Here is a 19,489-nt window from a genome sequence, read left to right on the forward strand (position 1 = left end):
TCGGAAGCAACATTATTTTGATTTTGTTTGTGTGGTTATAGACAAAGTTCAGGAAGTTCTCCTTTACTGAGAATGCTTCGTAGGTTGGTCGTATTACAAGAAAGTTTGGCACAATATGGCTATCTGTTACATTAAACGCTGAACTTTGGCTCTTCTCCAGTCTTCGGAGGCAAGAGCGTATACAACTGGGTCAAATATGCGTAACTGGTTGGTTAGTTGGGCATGATTATCACCTGCCAAGGTCGTTGAAGTCGTCACCGTTGAAGTACATCCTTATCACTAACCAAAAGATCTTTTTAAGACTTTCAGGTTTTAAGAATAATTCTGAAACAACGAAGACTCTCAGTAGGTATGTGGCCCTTCTGTGACTGGGTTATGCGAGCGTATCTCATTGTGCGAATATGTGAAGCTGAAGTCATTACACACCGGGTATGCGACAGGTGGATCACTGCGATATGTTATCAAATGAAGTTCCTTCATTTCAGAAGGTTGTTTGACTCCCGGCCAAAGTCTATCATGAGGAATAAAGTGATACAACCTTTTTTTTTTTAATTTCATTTGGTCCAGGATATTGTTCCCAGCCCAGCAGTGGTTTGTAAGTACACTTGTGCCACTACAACTTTAACAAGAGTCTCACTATGCGAGGGTCAGTATAGAAAAAGGTAGAATGAAAGTATGTACTTGACGATGAACTGGCCATTACATGAGAACAGCCACTGGAAAATTTAAGCCTGGAAGCTAATTCAGAAGTGAAATTGATGTGTTAACTACATATACAAATTCAATAAAAGGGTCGAACCATTAATTCGGAGAGGATTATTGTTCGGGCTGGAGAATAAAATTTAATGAAATTTTCAAAATGGTTACTGGTTGCGTTGTATGTGTTCTAACACAGTAACTGTATATGATATTCTATTTAATATTATGTCTATATGATGATATATTCCCTTTATTATAACTGAACTACCATTATTGTCAAATTATCAGCTCTCTACTGGAATCGTGACAATGAACTGGGACTTTCTCCATCCCATTTGTTTGCTTATGATTCTCAATTTCAAGCACAAGACTGACGAAACAAAGACCATTACAGTGTATCATACGGTCACCATGGCAAATCTATGTTGTATGTGTTGCCTGCGGGTTGATGTAGAAACTTCCATGCTTCGTCTGGGAACATTAAACTCACTTGCATATCGCCTGCTATGCTCAAAGGCATATAACCAAGTCTTTAGGCTATTCTTTAGCATCGTATCACTTGATCAAGGGGTTTATCAATATTTGACCCTATTAAACACCTTCCCAGGATAGTGTAATGTGTAACAATATGCATGGAACATATGGACGTTTTTCACTTTTGTATGCCAACTGAGGAGTCGCTAATGCGCTTGTAAAAAAAATTGTTAGTTGAAGTAAACCGCAGGAAAAGAATAACATTCCAAGAACCAGAATTATCTAACGGCAACTTTTTTTCTTACAATCAGAAATGTATTTTAATCTAACTACTTAGTTTCATTATCGTCTATGAATTCAGTTAGTAATGATGCAGGATGACATTACATTCTCTCTAAAACTCTGAGACATTACATCAGACTGGTTCACCAATGAATACTTACATCCTCCCTCGCCCTTCAGCCATCGTTGACAATAACAGGAAAACTTTTACTATTTATTGTGAGTGTCTGCAGTTGTGCACGGGTAACCTGACTCTGATCAGACTACCAAGATTGTAAGTCTGAGCTTACAGCTTTCAGCAACCGACTTCATTGATGTATTCTGTTTGGTCAAAGATGAAACCCGACGTGACAAAAGATTATAATCAGGAGGCAAGACATAAACTTGAAAAACGGCCCTAAGAAATCTGTAAAAGGAAAAATGAAAAGGAAGTGAGAGACAGAGTAACAGAGTGGGATAGAAGGTGAAATAGAGGTGAGGAGGGTTTGGGCAGGAGAAAGAGACAACATACCTCTGACGAGCAAGGCCACCTGCCGGCTGATCTTGGGGTCGGAGTTGACGTGACACTCGTACATGCCAGAGTCCCGCGCAGTGGCGAACTTTATCTCCAGCGTCCAGTCTTTCGAGCTGTCTGGATGCACCACCTGTGGGGGACGATCACGTGACATAGTTGAGAGTAGACTCTGGAGGGATGAGTTGTGGGAGGTGAAGAAATTTGAAAGGTGTCTGGTGGAGGCCTTTGCGAATGTGATCAAGATGGAAAAGTACAAGATGAGAATTAGGAAGGAAGTTGGTCCTAAGGACCAACTCAGGTTCTCTCTCTCTCTCTGCTGTAAGTTGCTTGTAAGGAGAAGTTGGCAGGACTAATCAATGGTCCCGATTTGATGAGATAATAAGTAAGACCAGCAGTCCTAGCATGGACGTTGTAATATGGTTCCAAGCACCACTGTAACGCTCCTCAGTCAGGATGGTAGTACCACCCTGGGTGGCTGCTGTCAAAAGCCAAACACCAAAAGGGTTGCTGCAAGGGGAGGAGAGGAAATATTCCTCGAGTTAGCTGGGGCCAGTACACTACCACCTGAGCCCTCTCGCTGGCAGCAGAGTCACACAGGAAACTATACGTCATAGGAGTATGCCTTAGATTAGCGCCCTTCCTCTCACTGGTAGCAAATTCACTATGTGGGTTATTACAAACAAAGGACGCATGTCAAGAGAGCTCATCCAGAATGAGTCGAGGTCACCAGTGGCGTGTTGCAGGGGTCTATTCTGGGAGCACTGCTCCTCTTGGTACATGTAAATGACTATCCAGAAGGATTGGCCTCCCACTGGCATATGTTGCTATTACTTTCTCTATCTGGCCTTTATGTGGCCTCTCTCTCTCTCTCTCTCTCTCTCTCTCTCTCTCTCTCCATTGTTTTTTCCTATATTTTGCAAATCGTTTGAAAGAGTTCATTATAGAATGATATTGAAGAAAAGGACGAGACAAATCATTAAAGAAAGCTAGGAAAGTAGATAAACAAGTGTTTGCCCAAGAGAAATTAGAAAGAGTTTGCAAATAGAGCCAAATCTACGAAGATCTTCCTGATGTATCACAAGGAATAGTAGGAAACTGCCATATATATATATATATATATATATATATATATATATATATATATATATATATATATATATATATAGACAATATTACTTGCAGTAGACAAGATGTAAGGGAGAATACAGCGAAACGTTTTATTGATGATACTAAAGTATATAAAAAAAATTGGGCTAGGAGGGAAACCAAGAAAACTACAAAGACACCTTGATATTACAAAAAAATGGGCGGAGGACAAGCTAATGGACTTCACTGGGGAAAAATCTCTTAAGTAGGTTATGTTGTATGAATGCCTTCCAACGAAAGCTCCACAGAAAAATACATGGAACGAAAAAATGTCAGTCATAGGAGTTACCATAGATAAAACACTTGAATTCAAGGAACACACTAATATGATAGTGTGTTATATTGCGGTACGACAACGAGAAATTTCAAAACGAGAAAGAAAGCTCATTGATGCTCAATATAGGAAGCAAAAAGTAATACTGCCGTGTTTGATGATCAACCAGTTAAGCAGATGGATATAAACAAATTGGAATGAAAGTAGAAACACTGTATATGCAATACTGATCTAAATCAATTGACGAAAGGCTGAAAAACCCTTGAATTTTGCTGGTTAGGAAGATGAGAAAGACAGATATACGGGGTAAAATATTCCTAAAGAAAAGGAAAAAGAAAACCATACGAAATCTGAGATAATATCAGTTAGGAAGATTCAGGATTACAGAATTGGAAGTAATTCTTGGGAAACATACTGAAAGAAATATTGAACAAAAATGGACAAACATCTGGTAAAAAAAACTTAAGAGATTAACTAATGCACTACGAGGACAAGTAAGAAGATCAGACTCCGGACTGAAGTAAGTCTCCCATCAACCTCGAACTGACATTATGAGGAGGAATGGTGGCCAAGAGAAAGCATGAAATTTGATGAGTAAAACATGGGGTGCTATACAGTCGTGAGTAGGTAGGTGGACGGAATAGTATTCTCTCTTTCTTAAGCCCTGCTTTATAGAAATATCTGGTCGCTGGTACTCGTTAGTAGGATATATATATATATATATATATATATATATATATATATATATATATATATATATATACTCCATCTCCTCACATCACCATTACTTATCACCTCCCCATTAGCCCCTTTCACTGATGTTCCCATTTGTTCCCTTGTCTTACGCACTTTATTTACCTCCTTCCAGAACATCTTTTTATCCTCCCTAAAATTTAATGATACTCTCTCACCCCGACTCTCATTTACCCTCTTTTTCACCTCTTGCACCTTTCTTTTGACCTCCTGCCTCATTATTTTATACATCCAGTCATTTGCATCATTTCCCTGCAAAAATCGTCCAAATGCCTCTCTCTTCTCTTTCACTAACAACCTTACTTCTTCATCCCACCACTCACTACCCTTTCTAATCTGTCCATCTCCCACGCTTCTCATGCCACAAGCATCTTTTGCGCAAGCCATCACTGCTTTCCTAAATACATTTCATTCCTCCCCCACTCCTCTTACGTCCTTTGAATGTGTTTGATGATACAGTGGCAGATATAGGGTGTTTTGATCGAGGTGGTATGCAAAGTGAGAGGGTTAGATAGAATGATTTGGTAAACAGAGAAGAGGTAGTAAAAGCTCTGCGGAAGATGAAAGCCGGCAAGGCAGCGGGTTTGGATGGTATTGCAGTGGAATTTATTAAAAAAGGGGGTGACTGTATTATTGACGGTAAGGTTATCTAATGTATGTACCACTCATGGTGAGGTGCCTGAGGATTGGTGGAATGGTTGCATAGTGCCATTGTACAAAGGCAAAGGGGATAAAGTTGAGTGCTCAAATTACAGAGATATAAGTTTGTTGAGTATTCCTGAGAAATTATATGGGAGGGTATTAATTGAGACGGTGAAGAGCATCAGATTGAGGAAGAGCAGTGTGGTTTCAGAAGCGGTAGAGGATGTGTGGATCAAGTGTTTGCTTTGAAGAATGCACGTGAGAAATACTTAGAAAAGCAAATGGATTTGTATTTAGCATTTATGGATCTGGAGAAGGCATATGACAGAGTTGATAAAGATGCTCTGTGGAAGGTGTTAAGAAAATATGGTGTGGGAGGCAAGTTGTTAGCAGTGAAGAGTTTTTATCGAGGATGTAAGGCATGTGTACGTGTAGGAAGAGAGGAAAGTGATTGGTTCTCAGTGAATGCTGGTTTGCGGCAGGGGTGCGTGATGTCTCCATGGGTGTTTAATTTGTTTATGGATAGGGTTGTTAGGGAGGAGAATGCAAGAGTTTTGGAAAGAGGGCCAAGTATGCAGTCTGTTGTGGATGAGAGAGCTTGGGAAGTGAGTCTCTTGTTCGCTGATGATACAGCGCTGGTGGCTGATTCGGGTGAGAAACTGCAGAAGCTGGTGATCGAGTTTGGTGAGGTGTGTGAAAGAAGAAAGCTGAGAGTAAATGTAAATAAGAGCAAGGTTATTAGGTACAGTAGGGTTGAGGTACAAGTCAATTGGGAGGTAAGTTTGAATGGAGAAAAACTGGAGGAAGTGAAGTGTTTTAGATATCTGGGAGTGGATTTGGCAGCGGATGGAACCATGGAAGCGGAGGTGAATCATAGGATGAGGGAGGGGGCGAAAGTTCTGGGAGCGTTGTAGAATTTGTGGAAGTCGAGAACATTGTCTCGGCAAGCAAAGATGGGTATGTTTGAAGGAATAGTGGTTCCAACAATGTTATATGGTTGCGAGGCGTGGGCTATAGATAGAGTTGTGCAGAGGAGGGTGGATTTGCTGGAAATGAGATGTTTGAGGACAATATGTGGTGTGAGGTGGTTTGATCGAGTAAGTAATGAAAGGGTAAGAGAGATGTGTGGTAATAAAAGGAGTGTGGTTGAGAGAGCAGAAGATGGTGTTTTGAAATGGTTTGGTCACATGGAGAGAATGAGTGAGGAAAGATTGACAAAGCGGATATATGTGTCAGAGGTGAGGGAACGAGGAGAAGTGGAAGACCAAATTGGAGGTGGAAGGATGGAGTGAAAAAGATTTTGAGCGATCGGGGCCTGAACATGCAAGAGGGTGAATGTCGTCCAAGAAATAGAGTGAACTGGAACGATGTGGTATACAGGGGTCGACGTGCTGTAAGTGGATTGAACTAAGGCATGTGAAACCTCTGGGGTAAACCATGGAAAGTTGTGTGGGGCCTGGATGTGGGAAGGGAGCTGTGGTTTCAGTGCATTATACATGACAGCTAGAGACTGAGTGTGAAGGAATGTGGCCTTTGTTATCTTTTCCTAGCGCCACCTCGCGCACATGCGGGGGGGAGGGGGTTGTCATTTCATGTGTGGCGGGGTGACGACGGAAATGAATAAGGGCAGACAGTATGAAATATGTGCAGTATGAAATATATATATATATGCGTGTGTGGACGTGCATGTATATACATGTGTACGTGGGTGGGTTGGGCCATTCTTTCGTCTATATCCTTGCGCTACTTTGCTAACGCGGGAGACAGGGACAAAGTATAATAAAATAAATAAGTGAATATATATATATATATATATATATATATATATATATATATATATATATATATATATATATATATATATATATATGATATTCACACACTCATAGGAGTAGAGACATGTCACATATATACATGGTTAAGTGATGGTACAACACGCGAGTAAAACTCTTTCTCCGTAACACATAAATAGTAGTCATACACACACACACACACACAACTTGCAGGGTCAGAACTATAAGGTTGTAGTCACTTTCTTGAAACATTAAAATAAAATGTACCCGACATGTAATATTTCATAAGGTGATTATTGTCAATAAGAATCGAGTCTCCTGTCTACTTCAAATCCAGATTAACGGACAGACGACTGACTATGTCCAACTCCACTCGTTAAAGATATTCAAATAAACTCCATCAGCGAGGAGGGAAAAAGGCAAGCAGTTTAATACCCGACCCTGATAATAGGAAACACGTTCAGTGTTTGGGCCAATACGGTGATTGGGTTCTAGTGCACCGCATTCGCTAAGCAGATTAAATTTTCACCAGGACTTGTCCGCGCTCGACCAACCCACTTATTCAAGGTTTTCGTATGTAGTTTCTCTCCCTCAGAGTAATCTAACCGTATCCTGCGTGCGCGTGGCTTATTCGATGAACGAAGAGTCGCCTTAGGCGAGCCTTCCGTCATAGTCAAATTATCCATCAGGATTGTAGACTCGTTGAGGAACATTCATTTCACTCGAAAAGAGCTCATCATTTTCTGACTCATCGTTATCGCGCAGCCTTGAAGCTGCAGGAACCAACACAGAAGGTGTCCTTGGGTTTGTGAATTGATTAATAAATCCATCAAAGTTATTTCTGTGGACGGTTGTCATGGTGATCAATAAATGACAGGTCAATGAACTGGTAATGTTACATAATCCACAACCCGAAGGTATCTTTTTTTTTAATGCAAAAAGCTCCAGTCTTGGAGATAAGTCCTCATCGATGCCAGGCTCTGAACGAATATATATATATAATATATATATATATATATATATATATATATATATATATATATATATATATATAAGGAAAAGGGGCAAAGAAGAGAGGACAAAAAATAGAGATCCATATTCTATTAAAAATAGTGTGATAGCTAACCATAAAGCAATCATCCCCACACTTCACCATTCATCCCCACACTTCCCATATATCGTGAGATATACACGCTCTTCTTATGGACTAATGGGGAAAGCAACTAGAAACTCCACACCGCTGAAAAGCATAAAACTTTCTTTTACCCAAATACGCACAGTGAGGAAAGCCTTCCTCCTACCCTAGCCCACACTGGGCTACACACCCGGAAGCAGAGTTCCAGGCGATAAGCGTCTTGTGGGACATAAATTTTCTGTCTTTGGTCTGGTTAGTGTTGTGTACACGAATGACTCTCTCTCTCTCTCTCTCTCTCTCTCTCTCTCTCTCTCTCTCTCTCTCTCTCTCTCTCTCTCTCTCTCTCCCTCTCTTTCCGTCGATTCAAGCAATTTTTTTTGGTACCTTAAGAATGTTTCGACGACACGTTCAAAGAATACCAATGATCACTCGGAAATGAAAACAAATCAAAAGTACAAATCCAGCGAAGGTAATACTAAACAAGAATGACTATTTCATCGGTAAGGACAAAGAAAAAAAGATATAAGAAATGAAACTCTAGACATAGTTAACAAGCCGCAGAATGATATAGTTGCCATCGGTAGTTTAACGGTGGGCCATTTTGATACCTGCTTCTTTCCCTACACGTCGAAGCTTTTGCACTCTCTACCTCATCATGTCTTAACCAATAACTATGACCTGGTACATTTCAAAAGACAGGTGTTTCACTTTCTCAAAGATTGGTAAATACTTTCCCTTGTCTTTTGTTTCTCAGTTTCATAATTCTCTCTTATATTTCAATTAAATCCTGGCCTTGAAGTGGACTTATGTCCGTGACTGGAGCCTTCGAACATACAAAAAATGAATCTACTCAACGTACATTATTGCCAACCAGCTGCCGCAGCATCATATATATACAGTCAATCTCACTTGGGATAATGAGAATGTGTAGATAATGACGAATTCGGCTGCAGCGATCCCGACACACGGGAGGCACTTCACTTAACTGCACGACAAGGCAACACGCCATCTCATGAGACCGGATCTGACCCACTTCCCTTCATCGAGAAGGAATTCCATCAGGATTAAAATACGTCTACGGAAATCGTAACTTTGAGTCTTCAGCTTCTTGCCACCATTCAAAGATGTCTGAGCTCCATTACGAGAGCGGAAATAAAGATGACAATTCATGTCTTCATAAGAAATCGCTGTACTTTATTCTATCTTCTCCTGGTGAATCATCAAAAGAGCTTGAACGGATATTGACAAAATTACCATCGCAGATGTTTTTTCATGCGGCTATTGTGTTGGCCTTTATCTTCACTTAACCTCCAAGAGTAACACTAATTTGAGGTTTAAACACCCCGGTTAGTCTTACAGCTACAAAGTCTTCCAGAATCTCAATGGCAGCTACCCGTTTTCAGAATGACGACTTTATTTGTTCTTTCTAACATTTAGTTTTGATAAATTGGTATAATATCAAAACATCTAAATGGGCGATGTATTATAAACGTTCGTTAATTTCAAATGTGTGATGCCATTGCCATTTTAGATGACACTTCTAACTCGAACTTTTTGTTATCATGGATAACGCTATTGTCACTAATTGTAACAAGATATTAAGTATGTGACATAAAAAGCCGACCTAAGTTTGTAAATGATTATATGAAAGATGTTAATACTGGAAAGAATGTAGGAATATTAGACGTTTACTAAATAATAAACCGTGTAGCTATTGGCTTTTGCTGGTTTTTATGGAAACCTACAAAATACACGAATCTCTAACACTGATAAATTACTGTACATAATAATGCCTGTCGTTCCTTCTGAAGTACTACACAAATTGTGATTCTGAATCAAACTTTTGTTCGATTCAATGAACAAAAAACTTCGCTTAAATACTGAGCATGAACTCCATAAATCATACCAAGCCTATGCTTGGAATGTTATCGACGAACACAACTTTCAAAACTCCCGCCCAACATGTCATGTTTAAGACATCTCAGTCGGGCTCGCCGACCAAACTTGGCGGGTTGATTAACGAAACAAGTCCAACAACTTCCTCTCATTTCCCTTAGGGGCGGCACTCTTTCCTGACCCGCCGCCTCATGCAACATGTTGGCAGAAACATCCCAGAATGAGAATGTTTGAAAATTTATCTTTATCGTTTCTAAAACCGAGATTTGAAATGTCCTAAGAAATGCGCTCCAATACCCCTCTACCTTCGACCTTCAGTTCCGTATGAAATGGAAATACCTTCAAAGCTGCTTCGAAAACAACATAACTTTTTGAGAAGTGTCCATTGTACTACTGTAAAAGGATATACACCAACACCCGCTTTACAAATATTATGCGCAAAACTTGTCGTTAGTTTTAAGAGTTTAATAAAGATCAGCATAAATTTCTGGGTGTAGGAAATACAGTATCGTACATATGCGTTACAGTGTCCAAATATGTAAGAAACAGTTTAAGAAGATTAGATTTTTCTTCGATATGTACCTAAGCACTGACTGAGAAGTATTTTTCAGGGTTTAACTTCCTATTTCACGTAAGGCACAAGTAAAATCCTATTATAAAATGATTCACATGAAATTCTTAGAAGAACAAAATTGTCGCACTAATGTTCAGAATATACACATAAAAGGATATATATATATATATATATATATATATATATATATATATATATATATATATATATATATATATATATACATATATATATATATATATATATATATATATATTTTTTTTTTTTTTTCTTTCTTTTAAACTATTCGCCATTTCCCGCGTTAGCGAGGTAGCGTTAAGAACAGAAGACTGGGCCTTTTTTGGAATATCCTCACCTGGCCCCCTCTGTTCCTTCTTTTGGAAAATTAGAAATAAAAAAAAAAAAAAAACGAGAGGGGAGGATTTCCAGGGCCCCGCTCCCTCCCCTTTTAGTCGCCCTCTACGACACGCAGGGAATACGTGGGAAGTATTATATATATATATATATATATATATATATATATATATATATATATATATATATATATATATATATTATATATATATATATATATATATATATACATATATTTTTTTTTTTTTTTGCTTTGTCGCTGTCTCCCGCGTTTGCGAGGTAGCGCAAGGAAACAGACGAAAGAAATGGCTCAACCCACCCCCATACACATGTATATACATACGTCCACACACGCAAATATACATACCTCCACAGCTTTCCATGGTTTACCCCAGACGCCTCACATGCCCTGATTTAATCCACTGACAGCACGTCAACGCCGGCATATCACACCGCTCCAACCCACTCTATTCCTTGCCCTCTTTTCACCCTCCTGCATGTTCAGGCCCCGATCACACAAAATCTTTTTCACTCCATCTTTCCACCTCCAATTTGGTCTCCCTCTTCTCCTCGTTCCCTCCACCTCCGACATATATAGCCTCTTGGTCAATCTTTCCTCACTCATTCTCTCCATGTGCCCAAACCATTTCAAAACACCCTCTTCTGCTCTCTCAACCACGCTCTTTTTTATTTCCACACATCTCTCTTACCCTTAGGTTACTTACTCGATCAAACCACCTCACACCACACATTGTCCTCAAACATCTCATTTCCAGCACATTCATCCTCCTGCGCACAACTCTATCCATAGCCCACGCCTCGCAACCATACAACATTGTTGGAACCACTATTCCTTCAAACATACCCATTTTTGCTTTCCGAGATAATGCTCTCGACTTCCACACATTCTTCAAGGCTCCCAGAATTTTCGCCCCCTCCCCCACCCTATGATCCACTTCCGCTTCCATGGTTCCATCCGCTGCCAGATCCACTCCCAGATATCTAAAACACTTCACTTCCTCCAGTTTTTCTCCATTCAAACTCACCTCCCAATTGACTTGACCCTCAACCCTACTGTACCTAATAACCTTGCTCTTATTCACATTTACTCTTAACTTTCTTCTTCCACACACTTTACCAAACTCAGTCACCAGCTTCTGCAGTTTCTCACATGAATCAGCCACCAGCGCTGTATCATCAGCGAACAACAACTGACTCACTTCCCAAGCTCTCTCATCCCCAACAGTATATTCATATTTTCTGCCATTTCCCGCGTTAGCGAGGTAGCGTTAATAGCAGAGGACTGGGCTTTTGAGGGAACATCCTCACCTGACCCCCTTCTCTGTTCCTCTTTTTGAAAAAAAAACAAAAAAACAAAGGGCAGGATTTCCAGCCACCCGCTCCCTCCCCTTTTAGTCGCCTTCTATGACACGGAAGGAATACGTGGGAAGTATTCTTTCTCCCCTATCCAAACACACACAGACATATACATATATATATTATTGGTGTGAAAGGAGAAAATCGAGGGTAAATATGAATAAAAGCAAGGTTGTTAAGTTCAACAGGGTTGAGGAACAAATTAGTTGGGATGTACGTTTGAATGGAGAAACTTGGAGGAAGTGAAGTGTTTTAGATATCTGGGAGTGGACTTGGAAGCGAACGGAATCACGGAAGTGGAAATGAGTCATAGGGTAGGGGAGGGGCGAAGGTTCTGGGAGCGATGAAGAATGTGTGGAAAGAGAGAAGGTTATCTCGGAAAACAAAAGATTGGTATGTTTGAAGGAATAGTAGTTTCAACAATGCTATATGGTTGCGAGGCATGGACTATAAGAAGGTTGTGCGGAGAAGGGTGGATGTGTTGGAAATGAAATGTTTGAGGACAATATTTGGTGCTAGATGGTTTGATCGAGTAAGTAATGAGTGATGTGTGGTAATAAAGTGGTTGAGACAGCAGAAAAGGGTGTTTCAGATGGTCTGGACTTATTGAAAGAATGAGTGAGAAAATGTTGAAATAGATGACATATGTGCCAGAAGTGGAGGGAACAAGGAGAAACGGAGTGAAAAAGATTTTGAGCGATTGGGGACTGAACATGCACGAAGGTGAAAGGTGTACAAAGAATAGAGCGAATTGGAAGGATGTGGTATACTGGGGTCAACGTGCCGTCAATGGATTGAACTAGGGCATGTAAAAACGTCCCGGGTAAACCATGAAAAGGTCTGTGGAGCCTGGATGTGGATAGGGAGCTGTGGTTTTGGTGCATTACACATGTCAGCTTGTGTATGGATGTGAGCGGGTATGGTCTTTCTTCGTCTATAGCTGTGGCAGGGGTTGGCGATGCTGTTTCCTGTGGGGCAGTGTGGTACCGGGAATGGTTGAAGGCGAGCCAGTATGAAAATGTACATGTGTATACACTTATGTGCAGGTATATGTTTATATATGCATTTGTATACGTACTTGTATGTGCGTATATGTATATAAGTGTATGTGAGTGGATGTATCTTTCTTCGTTTGTTCCCTAGCGCTACCTTGCTGAAACAGGAAACTGCTATTAAGCATGGAAACACACACACACACACACACACACACACACACATATATATATATATATATATATATATATATATATATATATATATATTCCCTGCGTGTCGTAGAAGGCGACTAAAAGGGAAGGGAGCGGGGGGCTGGAAATCCTCCCCTCTCGTTTTTTTTTTTAATTCTCCAAAAGAAGAAACAGAGAAGAGGGCCAGGTGAGGATATTCCCACAAAGGCCCAGTCCTCTGTTCTTAACGCTACCTCGCTATCGCGGGAAATGGCGAATAGTATGAAATATATATATATATATATATATATATATATATATATATATATATATATATATTTTTTTTTTTTTTTTTTTTTCATACTATTCGCTATTTCCCGCGATAGCGAGGTAGCGTTAAGAACAGAGGACTGGGCCTTTTTTGGAATATCCTCACCTGGCCCCCTCTGTTCCTTCTTTTGGAAAATTAAAAAAAAGAAAAAAAAAAAAAAAAACGAGAGGGGAGGATTTCCAGCCCCCCACTCCCTCCCCTTTTAGTCGCCTTCTACGACACGCAGGGAATACGTGGGAAGTATTCTTAATCCCCTATCCCCAGGGATAATATATATATATATATATATATATATATATTTATTTATTTCATTTACTTTATTTTACTTTGTCGCTGTCTCTCGCGTTAGCGAAGTAGCGCAAGGAAACGGACGAAAGAATGGCCCAACCCACTCATATACACATGTATATGCACGTCTACACACGCAAATATACATACCTATACATCTCAACGTATACACATATATACACACACAGACATATACATATATGTACATGTACATAACTCATACTGTCTGCCTTCATTCATTCCCATCACCACCCCGCCACACACGAAATAGCAACCCCTCCCCCCACATGTGCGCGAGGTAGCGCTAGGAAAAGACAACAATGGCCATATTCGTTCACACTCAGTCTCTAGCTGTCATGTATAATGCACCGAAACAACAGCTCCCTTTCCACATCCAGGCCCCACAAAACTTTCCATGGTTTACCCCATACGTTTCACACGCCCTGGTTCAATCCATTGACAGCACGTCGACCCCGGTATACCACATCGTTCCAATTCACTCTATTCCTTGCACGCCTTTCACTCTCCTGCATGTTCAGGTCCCGATCAAAAAGAATCTTTTTCACTCCATCTTTCCACCTCCAATTTGGTCTCCCACTTCTCGTTCCCTCCACCTCTGACACATATATCCTCTTGGTCAATCTTTCCTCACTCATTCTCTCCATGCGACCAAACCATTTCAAAACACCCTCTTCTGTTCTCTCAACCACACATCTCTCTTACCCTATTATTACTTACTCGATCAAACCACCTCACACCACATATTGTCCTCAAACATCTCATTTCCACCAGCACATCCACCCTCCTCCGCACAACTCTATCTATAGCCCACGCCTCGCAACCATATAACATTTTTGGAACCACTATTCCTTTAAACATACCCATATATATATATATATATATATATATATATATATATATATATATATATATATATATATATATATATATTTATATATATATATATATATTGGTGTTACAGGACTTCACCTGGTCGAGGGTCAACCGCGAATAAAAAGTCACGTTTGGGGAGGCTATGTCTTTGAGAGTACAGTCTCTTCAAAGAACTTCTCACTCCGAAGGAGTCTATATTTCCCTGCTACTGGAAGTGGTGCAGCCTTCAGCCCCAACATCCTTCAGAAAGGAACTGCTCAAAAAAATTGGCGAGCAGTTGATTGCAAATAAACGTTTATTTTATCTATAATTATTGCAGAAGCAATTTCTAAAAAAGATTTTTAGTGTTACCAATACCTCTTTCCAGGAACTCCTGCAGTCCAAGGTTGCGCTACTTCCAATAGCAGGGATATGTGGACTCCTTTTGAGGTGAAAAGTATTTTCAAGAATCCATTTTCCCAATGATTCCGCCTCGTCAAAGATGTCTTTACTCTCGCATGAAAACTACGAAACTGGTAGTAGAGGGGGTTACTGAGGGGTATGGGGTACCCATTCCTGTGAATGGTTATGGTTATCAGGATGTGGAGTTGTGTGCTGAAAAAGAATTGGTGATAAGGAATACCTGGTTAAAAAATATAAGGGACATGCATGAATATACGTAGGTGAGAAAGGGTGATGGGAAGCGGGCATTAATTCATGTAGTACTAAAAACTGATAAGCGTGGAAAGGAGAGAATCTTGGATGCGAAAGTACTAAGAAGGGAAGCCAGCGGGATATCTGATGATTAACAAGCTTTAGGAAAAGAGGAAATTATATGGGTGTAAAGAGGGAGGTGAAGGTGAGTCAGCTTGGAAAAGAGACTTATGAGAAGAGATAGCAGGAGAGTTTGGTACAGAAGGGCAAAAGATTATGCTAGGGGAGTGGCTGAGGAATAGGAGGTATGTATGGATGCACTGCTTACGTATGCGAAAGAAGCGTATGGCAAGCAGAGTGGTGTGCATACGAGAGAGTGTAGTGAGTGGTGGAATAACGATACTAGGTTGGTGGTGAGAAAGAGAAAAAAGACTTGCATGGGTATTATTTGCAGGGAAGGAATGCAAACAATTAGATGTGCAAGAGTAAGCGGCAGAAGGTCAAGAGGAAGGTGTAGGGACTAAAAAATAAGGCAAATCAAAGTTGGGATGAGCGAGAATCAGGAAACTTCATGAAGCATAACAAAATGTTTTGGAAGGATGTTGGTGTAAGGAAAAAACAAGAGATTCAATGGGAACATCGGTGACAAGGGAAGTGGTAATAGAAATGACGGAAAGAAGAAATGGAACAAGCATTTTGAAGGCTTCTTGAACATCATTAATGACAGGTTGGCAGACGTTAGGTATTTGGATAAGAGAGTATGCGAAGTGAGAGAGTCATGGGAAGTGGTTTAATGAAAGACTTGTAGAAAATGAAATGGAGCAAGGTGGCTGGAGTGGATAGTATTGTAGTTAAAATTCCTAAGCAAAGGATGCGATTGTCTTGCTGATCGCTTAGTTAGGATTTTCAAAGTACGTATGGCTCACGGTGAATGCTCGAATTACGGCGAGAAGTTTTTGAGCGTTACCTGTTAAGTTATATGGGAGAGCAAGGTGACTTGCACAGAGAATCCAAATGGGGAGGAACAATGTGGCTTAAAGGGTGGGAAAGAGTTTGTGTGTAAATTAGAATTTGCTATGAAGAATTTGTGTGAAAACCATCTTAAGAAACAAGAATTGTTATGTGACTTTTGTGGATTCAGAGAAAGCAAACGATAGGGTTGGATATGCTTTGTGGAAAGAGAAAGTTAAGTAATTAAATTCGACCAACCCCGAGGGCTGTGGGCCGATTGTCGTTCCCAGGATTTGACCCCGATTGCGTTGAACTGTTGTCAGCAATGTTAACCTGCAACACCTCGGTAGCCCGTTAGACTGGGTAATTAAGGTTTAGGCTTATCAACTGCCCATATCAATAAGGCTGTCAGTGTCATGGCGAGGTGGTTTGCGTTACCGCCATGAGTCAGCATGGGCCAGGCCGGGATCGAATCCACATGGGCTCCAATCCTTGTCGAGGCACTCAGCTCACACCCAACCCAGGGGTTCATCCATCATACGGGGCTGGTCGATAAATGGGTACCTGCCTCAGGCTGTGTGTGTGTGTGTGTGTGTGTGTGTGTGTGTGTGTGTGTGTGTGTGTGCTTAAATACATGGGGTAAAGGCGTATTAATGAATGCGGGGTTAAGATAGGGCAACACAAGTGTAAAATTTTTCTATAACACACAAATGGTAATTACAGATAGCAATCACACACACACACACACACACACACACACACCTAATCATAAGAGGAGACAAAAAGATGCCGAACTAGGGACCAGCCCCTGTAACGAGCGTGGTCTGCAAGGTATTGGGAAAGATGATAAAAATGAAAATGGATGTTTCACAGCAGAGGAAAAACCAGGGAACTGAGAGACAACATGATTCAAGGGAAAGGAGGTTATGCATAATAAATAGGATTCTACGGGAAAGTGAGCTCTGTTTTGACAGAAGGCTAGGTAGATCGTCTTTATCTCGACTGACAGAATGCCACAAAGTAGACTAATCTTAGCCGGATAGTCAGGCAAGATCGAGGAGAAAACCACTGCGACGGATAGATCATATCAGTGGAAGGGAACAAAGGATGTATATCAGGGGAGCCTACTCGAAATGGCTCGAGGTGGTGACCTGTGGCGCGTCTCAGGGTCCTCTCATAGGATTACTGCACCTCTTGATCTACGTGAATAACTAGCCAGAAGGATTGGAACACCAGTGAATATGTTTGTAGATGATGCTAAGGTCGTGAAGGAAGTGAAAAGTGGTAAAATATATGGATTAACTTGCAAGGGGCCTTCAACAGACACCAAAGTTGGTCTGATACATGGGCATTGACTTTTCAGCCTGAGGAAAGTAATGACGACGGAACGAAGTGAAAAAAAGCCCTCAACATGAATACCATCTAGAAGAAAGTGAGCTGCAGGAATCTATTTGTGAGAGAGACGTGGGAGTTGACATCACCTCAAACTTATTGCCAGAGTCCCATTAGTGGATAAGGTTAAGGGAGACCAACTGTCTGCTAGTAAATATCAAAGATCGGAAAACCACTTAGGTATATAGATAAAGTACTTTTCGGGAAGCGAAAACTATAGTATTTTTCTCGAATTTCATACACGCGCTTAAAGTAGCCCAATGAACTAATAGACAGGCTCAAGAGAAGGGCAACAAAGTTGGTACTGTTATAAAGAGGGTTAAGGTTCAGGAAAACTTGAACACGACCTTCAAGCTATTAAAGTGACAAAGACGAAGACAGCGATGAATTCGTCAGAAGATGCAAGGATAAAACAACATAGGCCATAACATGAAATTAAGCAGGAGCCTGTTAGAAAGGATGTAAAGAAACAGTTTTGTCGAGTAAGAGTAGTGGAAGAATTGAATAACCTGGGTTGTGATTGGAGTGCATACTGAGGTTCGAAAAGTTACACGACACTCGAGAAATTCAAGAGATGAAGCCTCATGAGCGTAGGACTTACCCCGTCCAGTGCTAATAGGTAATTACACGCCCACACTTGCATTGTGTGTCTGGGCGTTTGAAGAGGGCGGGCGAAGGGGATTACCAGAGATCCAGAGAGAGACAGACAGCGAGAGAGAGGCAGACAGAGAGACGGAGAATAAAAATGTACATGAAATACATAGACTGAAAAAATCAACACAGCTGTTGGAGATGAGGGATTAAAAATTCTGACAGCGTGGGTTGGTAGCATTTCCTGGTTGTCAATCAGACCAGAACCATCCATTGCCATCGCCCACACAGAGAAAGCTGGATCTATCTAACATCTTTTATCGGAATATTATCCAATGATTCACTGAATACATATGATGAATACCATCTGCAATAAATCTATAAATATTAGAAAGAAAGACTTTGAATATCTTTCTAGTAACACTGCCTTTCGCAGGATCATGACGACTGTGTAGATGTTCTTTTGGATTACTTACTAATAAAAGATGTCATAGATTTCCTGCGAAAACAGCTTACGAAAAGGAGAGCCACTTGACAAGCTTGAACAGTCTCATACTAAATGAATAATCCTAACGCTCTCTTAAGATGCGTGTATGCAGAGGAACTTCCTGAAAGTCAGTTTGATAACCATTAAGTTTGCCAAACCGGCAATTAACTATGCAATCTATCTGTCAAACAGCCAGTCGACCAGCTGCAGCCATGCAATTACATTACGACATCAAGCAGTCGTCAATAACCCACGTCTTGTACTTACCCTGAAACGTTCGTCGGCGGAGTAGGTAAAGATGCCAGCCGTCAGAATATGGAGGTCTCGCTGCCTCATCCACGTCACCTGCAATATAGAGATACAGTCATCCCGCCTGACACTTCTGTACTGCTCTTTCAGACAGGTGGGTCGCCAGTCCATCTACTCTCCCCTCCCTAGTATTCAGTTCCTGATTTTTTACATTCTTCCGTTCACTCCTTTCTTTTATTTTTTTCCCCCAGGGTACAAATACTCTTCTAATTTCAGTTCCATTAACCTGCATAACCACATGGTCAGAACGTGCACATACAATCACATAGTCAACACAGTTGATGATGATAGCTGCAGAGGTAATAGCACTGTAAATGCACCTGGAGATAACATCTGCAAATATAATAAAACTGTCAACGCACAAGCAAGTCTTATCTAGACGTATAACTATACTGTAAAGTCACACCTGTATGAATGATAATAATGAACATCCCTTGACAATACCTGCAACGCACCTCTTGGTAAAACTATAAAAAAAAGATACATTAAAAGGGACACTGAGGCGTTTCTCTTATCGCATAAGAGTACAGATGG

General features: G+C 40.6%; 1 protein-coding gene across 3 annotated transcripts in view; it reads right to left on the reverse strand.

The window, feature by feature from the left end:
- LOC139755030 (zwei Ig domain protein zig-8-like) overlaps positions 1-19,489 on the reverse strand; it is a 756,153-nt gene that overhangs the window by 18,361 nt on the left and 718,303 nt on the right. For all 3 annotated transcript variants that reach the window (XM_071672988.1, XM_071672987.1, XM_071672986.1), the window contains 2 exons: positions 18,914-18,991; positions 1,967-2,099 (listed from right to left, as the gene is read on the reverse strand). In XM_071672988.1, the coding sequence (XP_071529089.1) occupies positions 1,967-2,099; positions 18,914-18,991 (211 nt within the window). The remainder of the gene's footprint in view (positions 1-1,966; positions 2,100-18,913; positions 18,992-19,489) is intronic.

The sequence above is a fragment of the Panulirus ornatus genome, chromosome 18 (genome assembly GCF_036320965.1).
Source record: "Panulirus ornatus isolate Po-2019 chromosome 18, ASM3632096v1, whole genome shotgun sequence".
Lineage (NCBI taxonomy): Eukaryota > Metazoa > Arthropoda > Malacostraca > Decapoda > Palinuridae > Panulirus > Panulirus ornatus.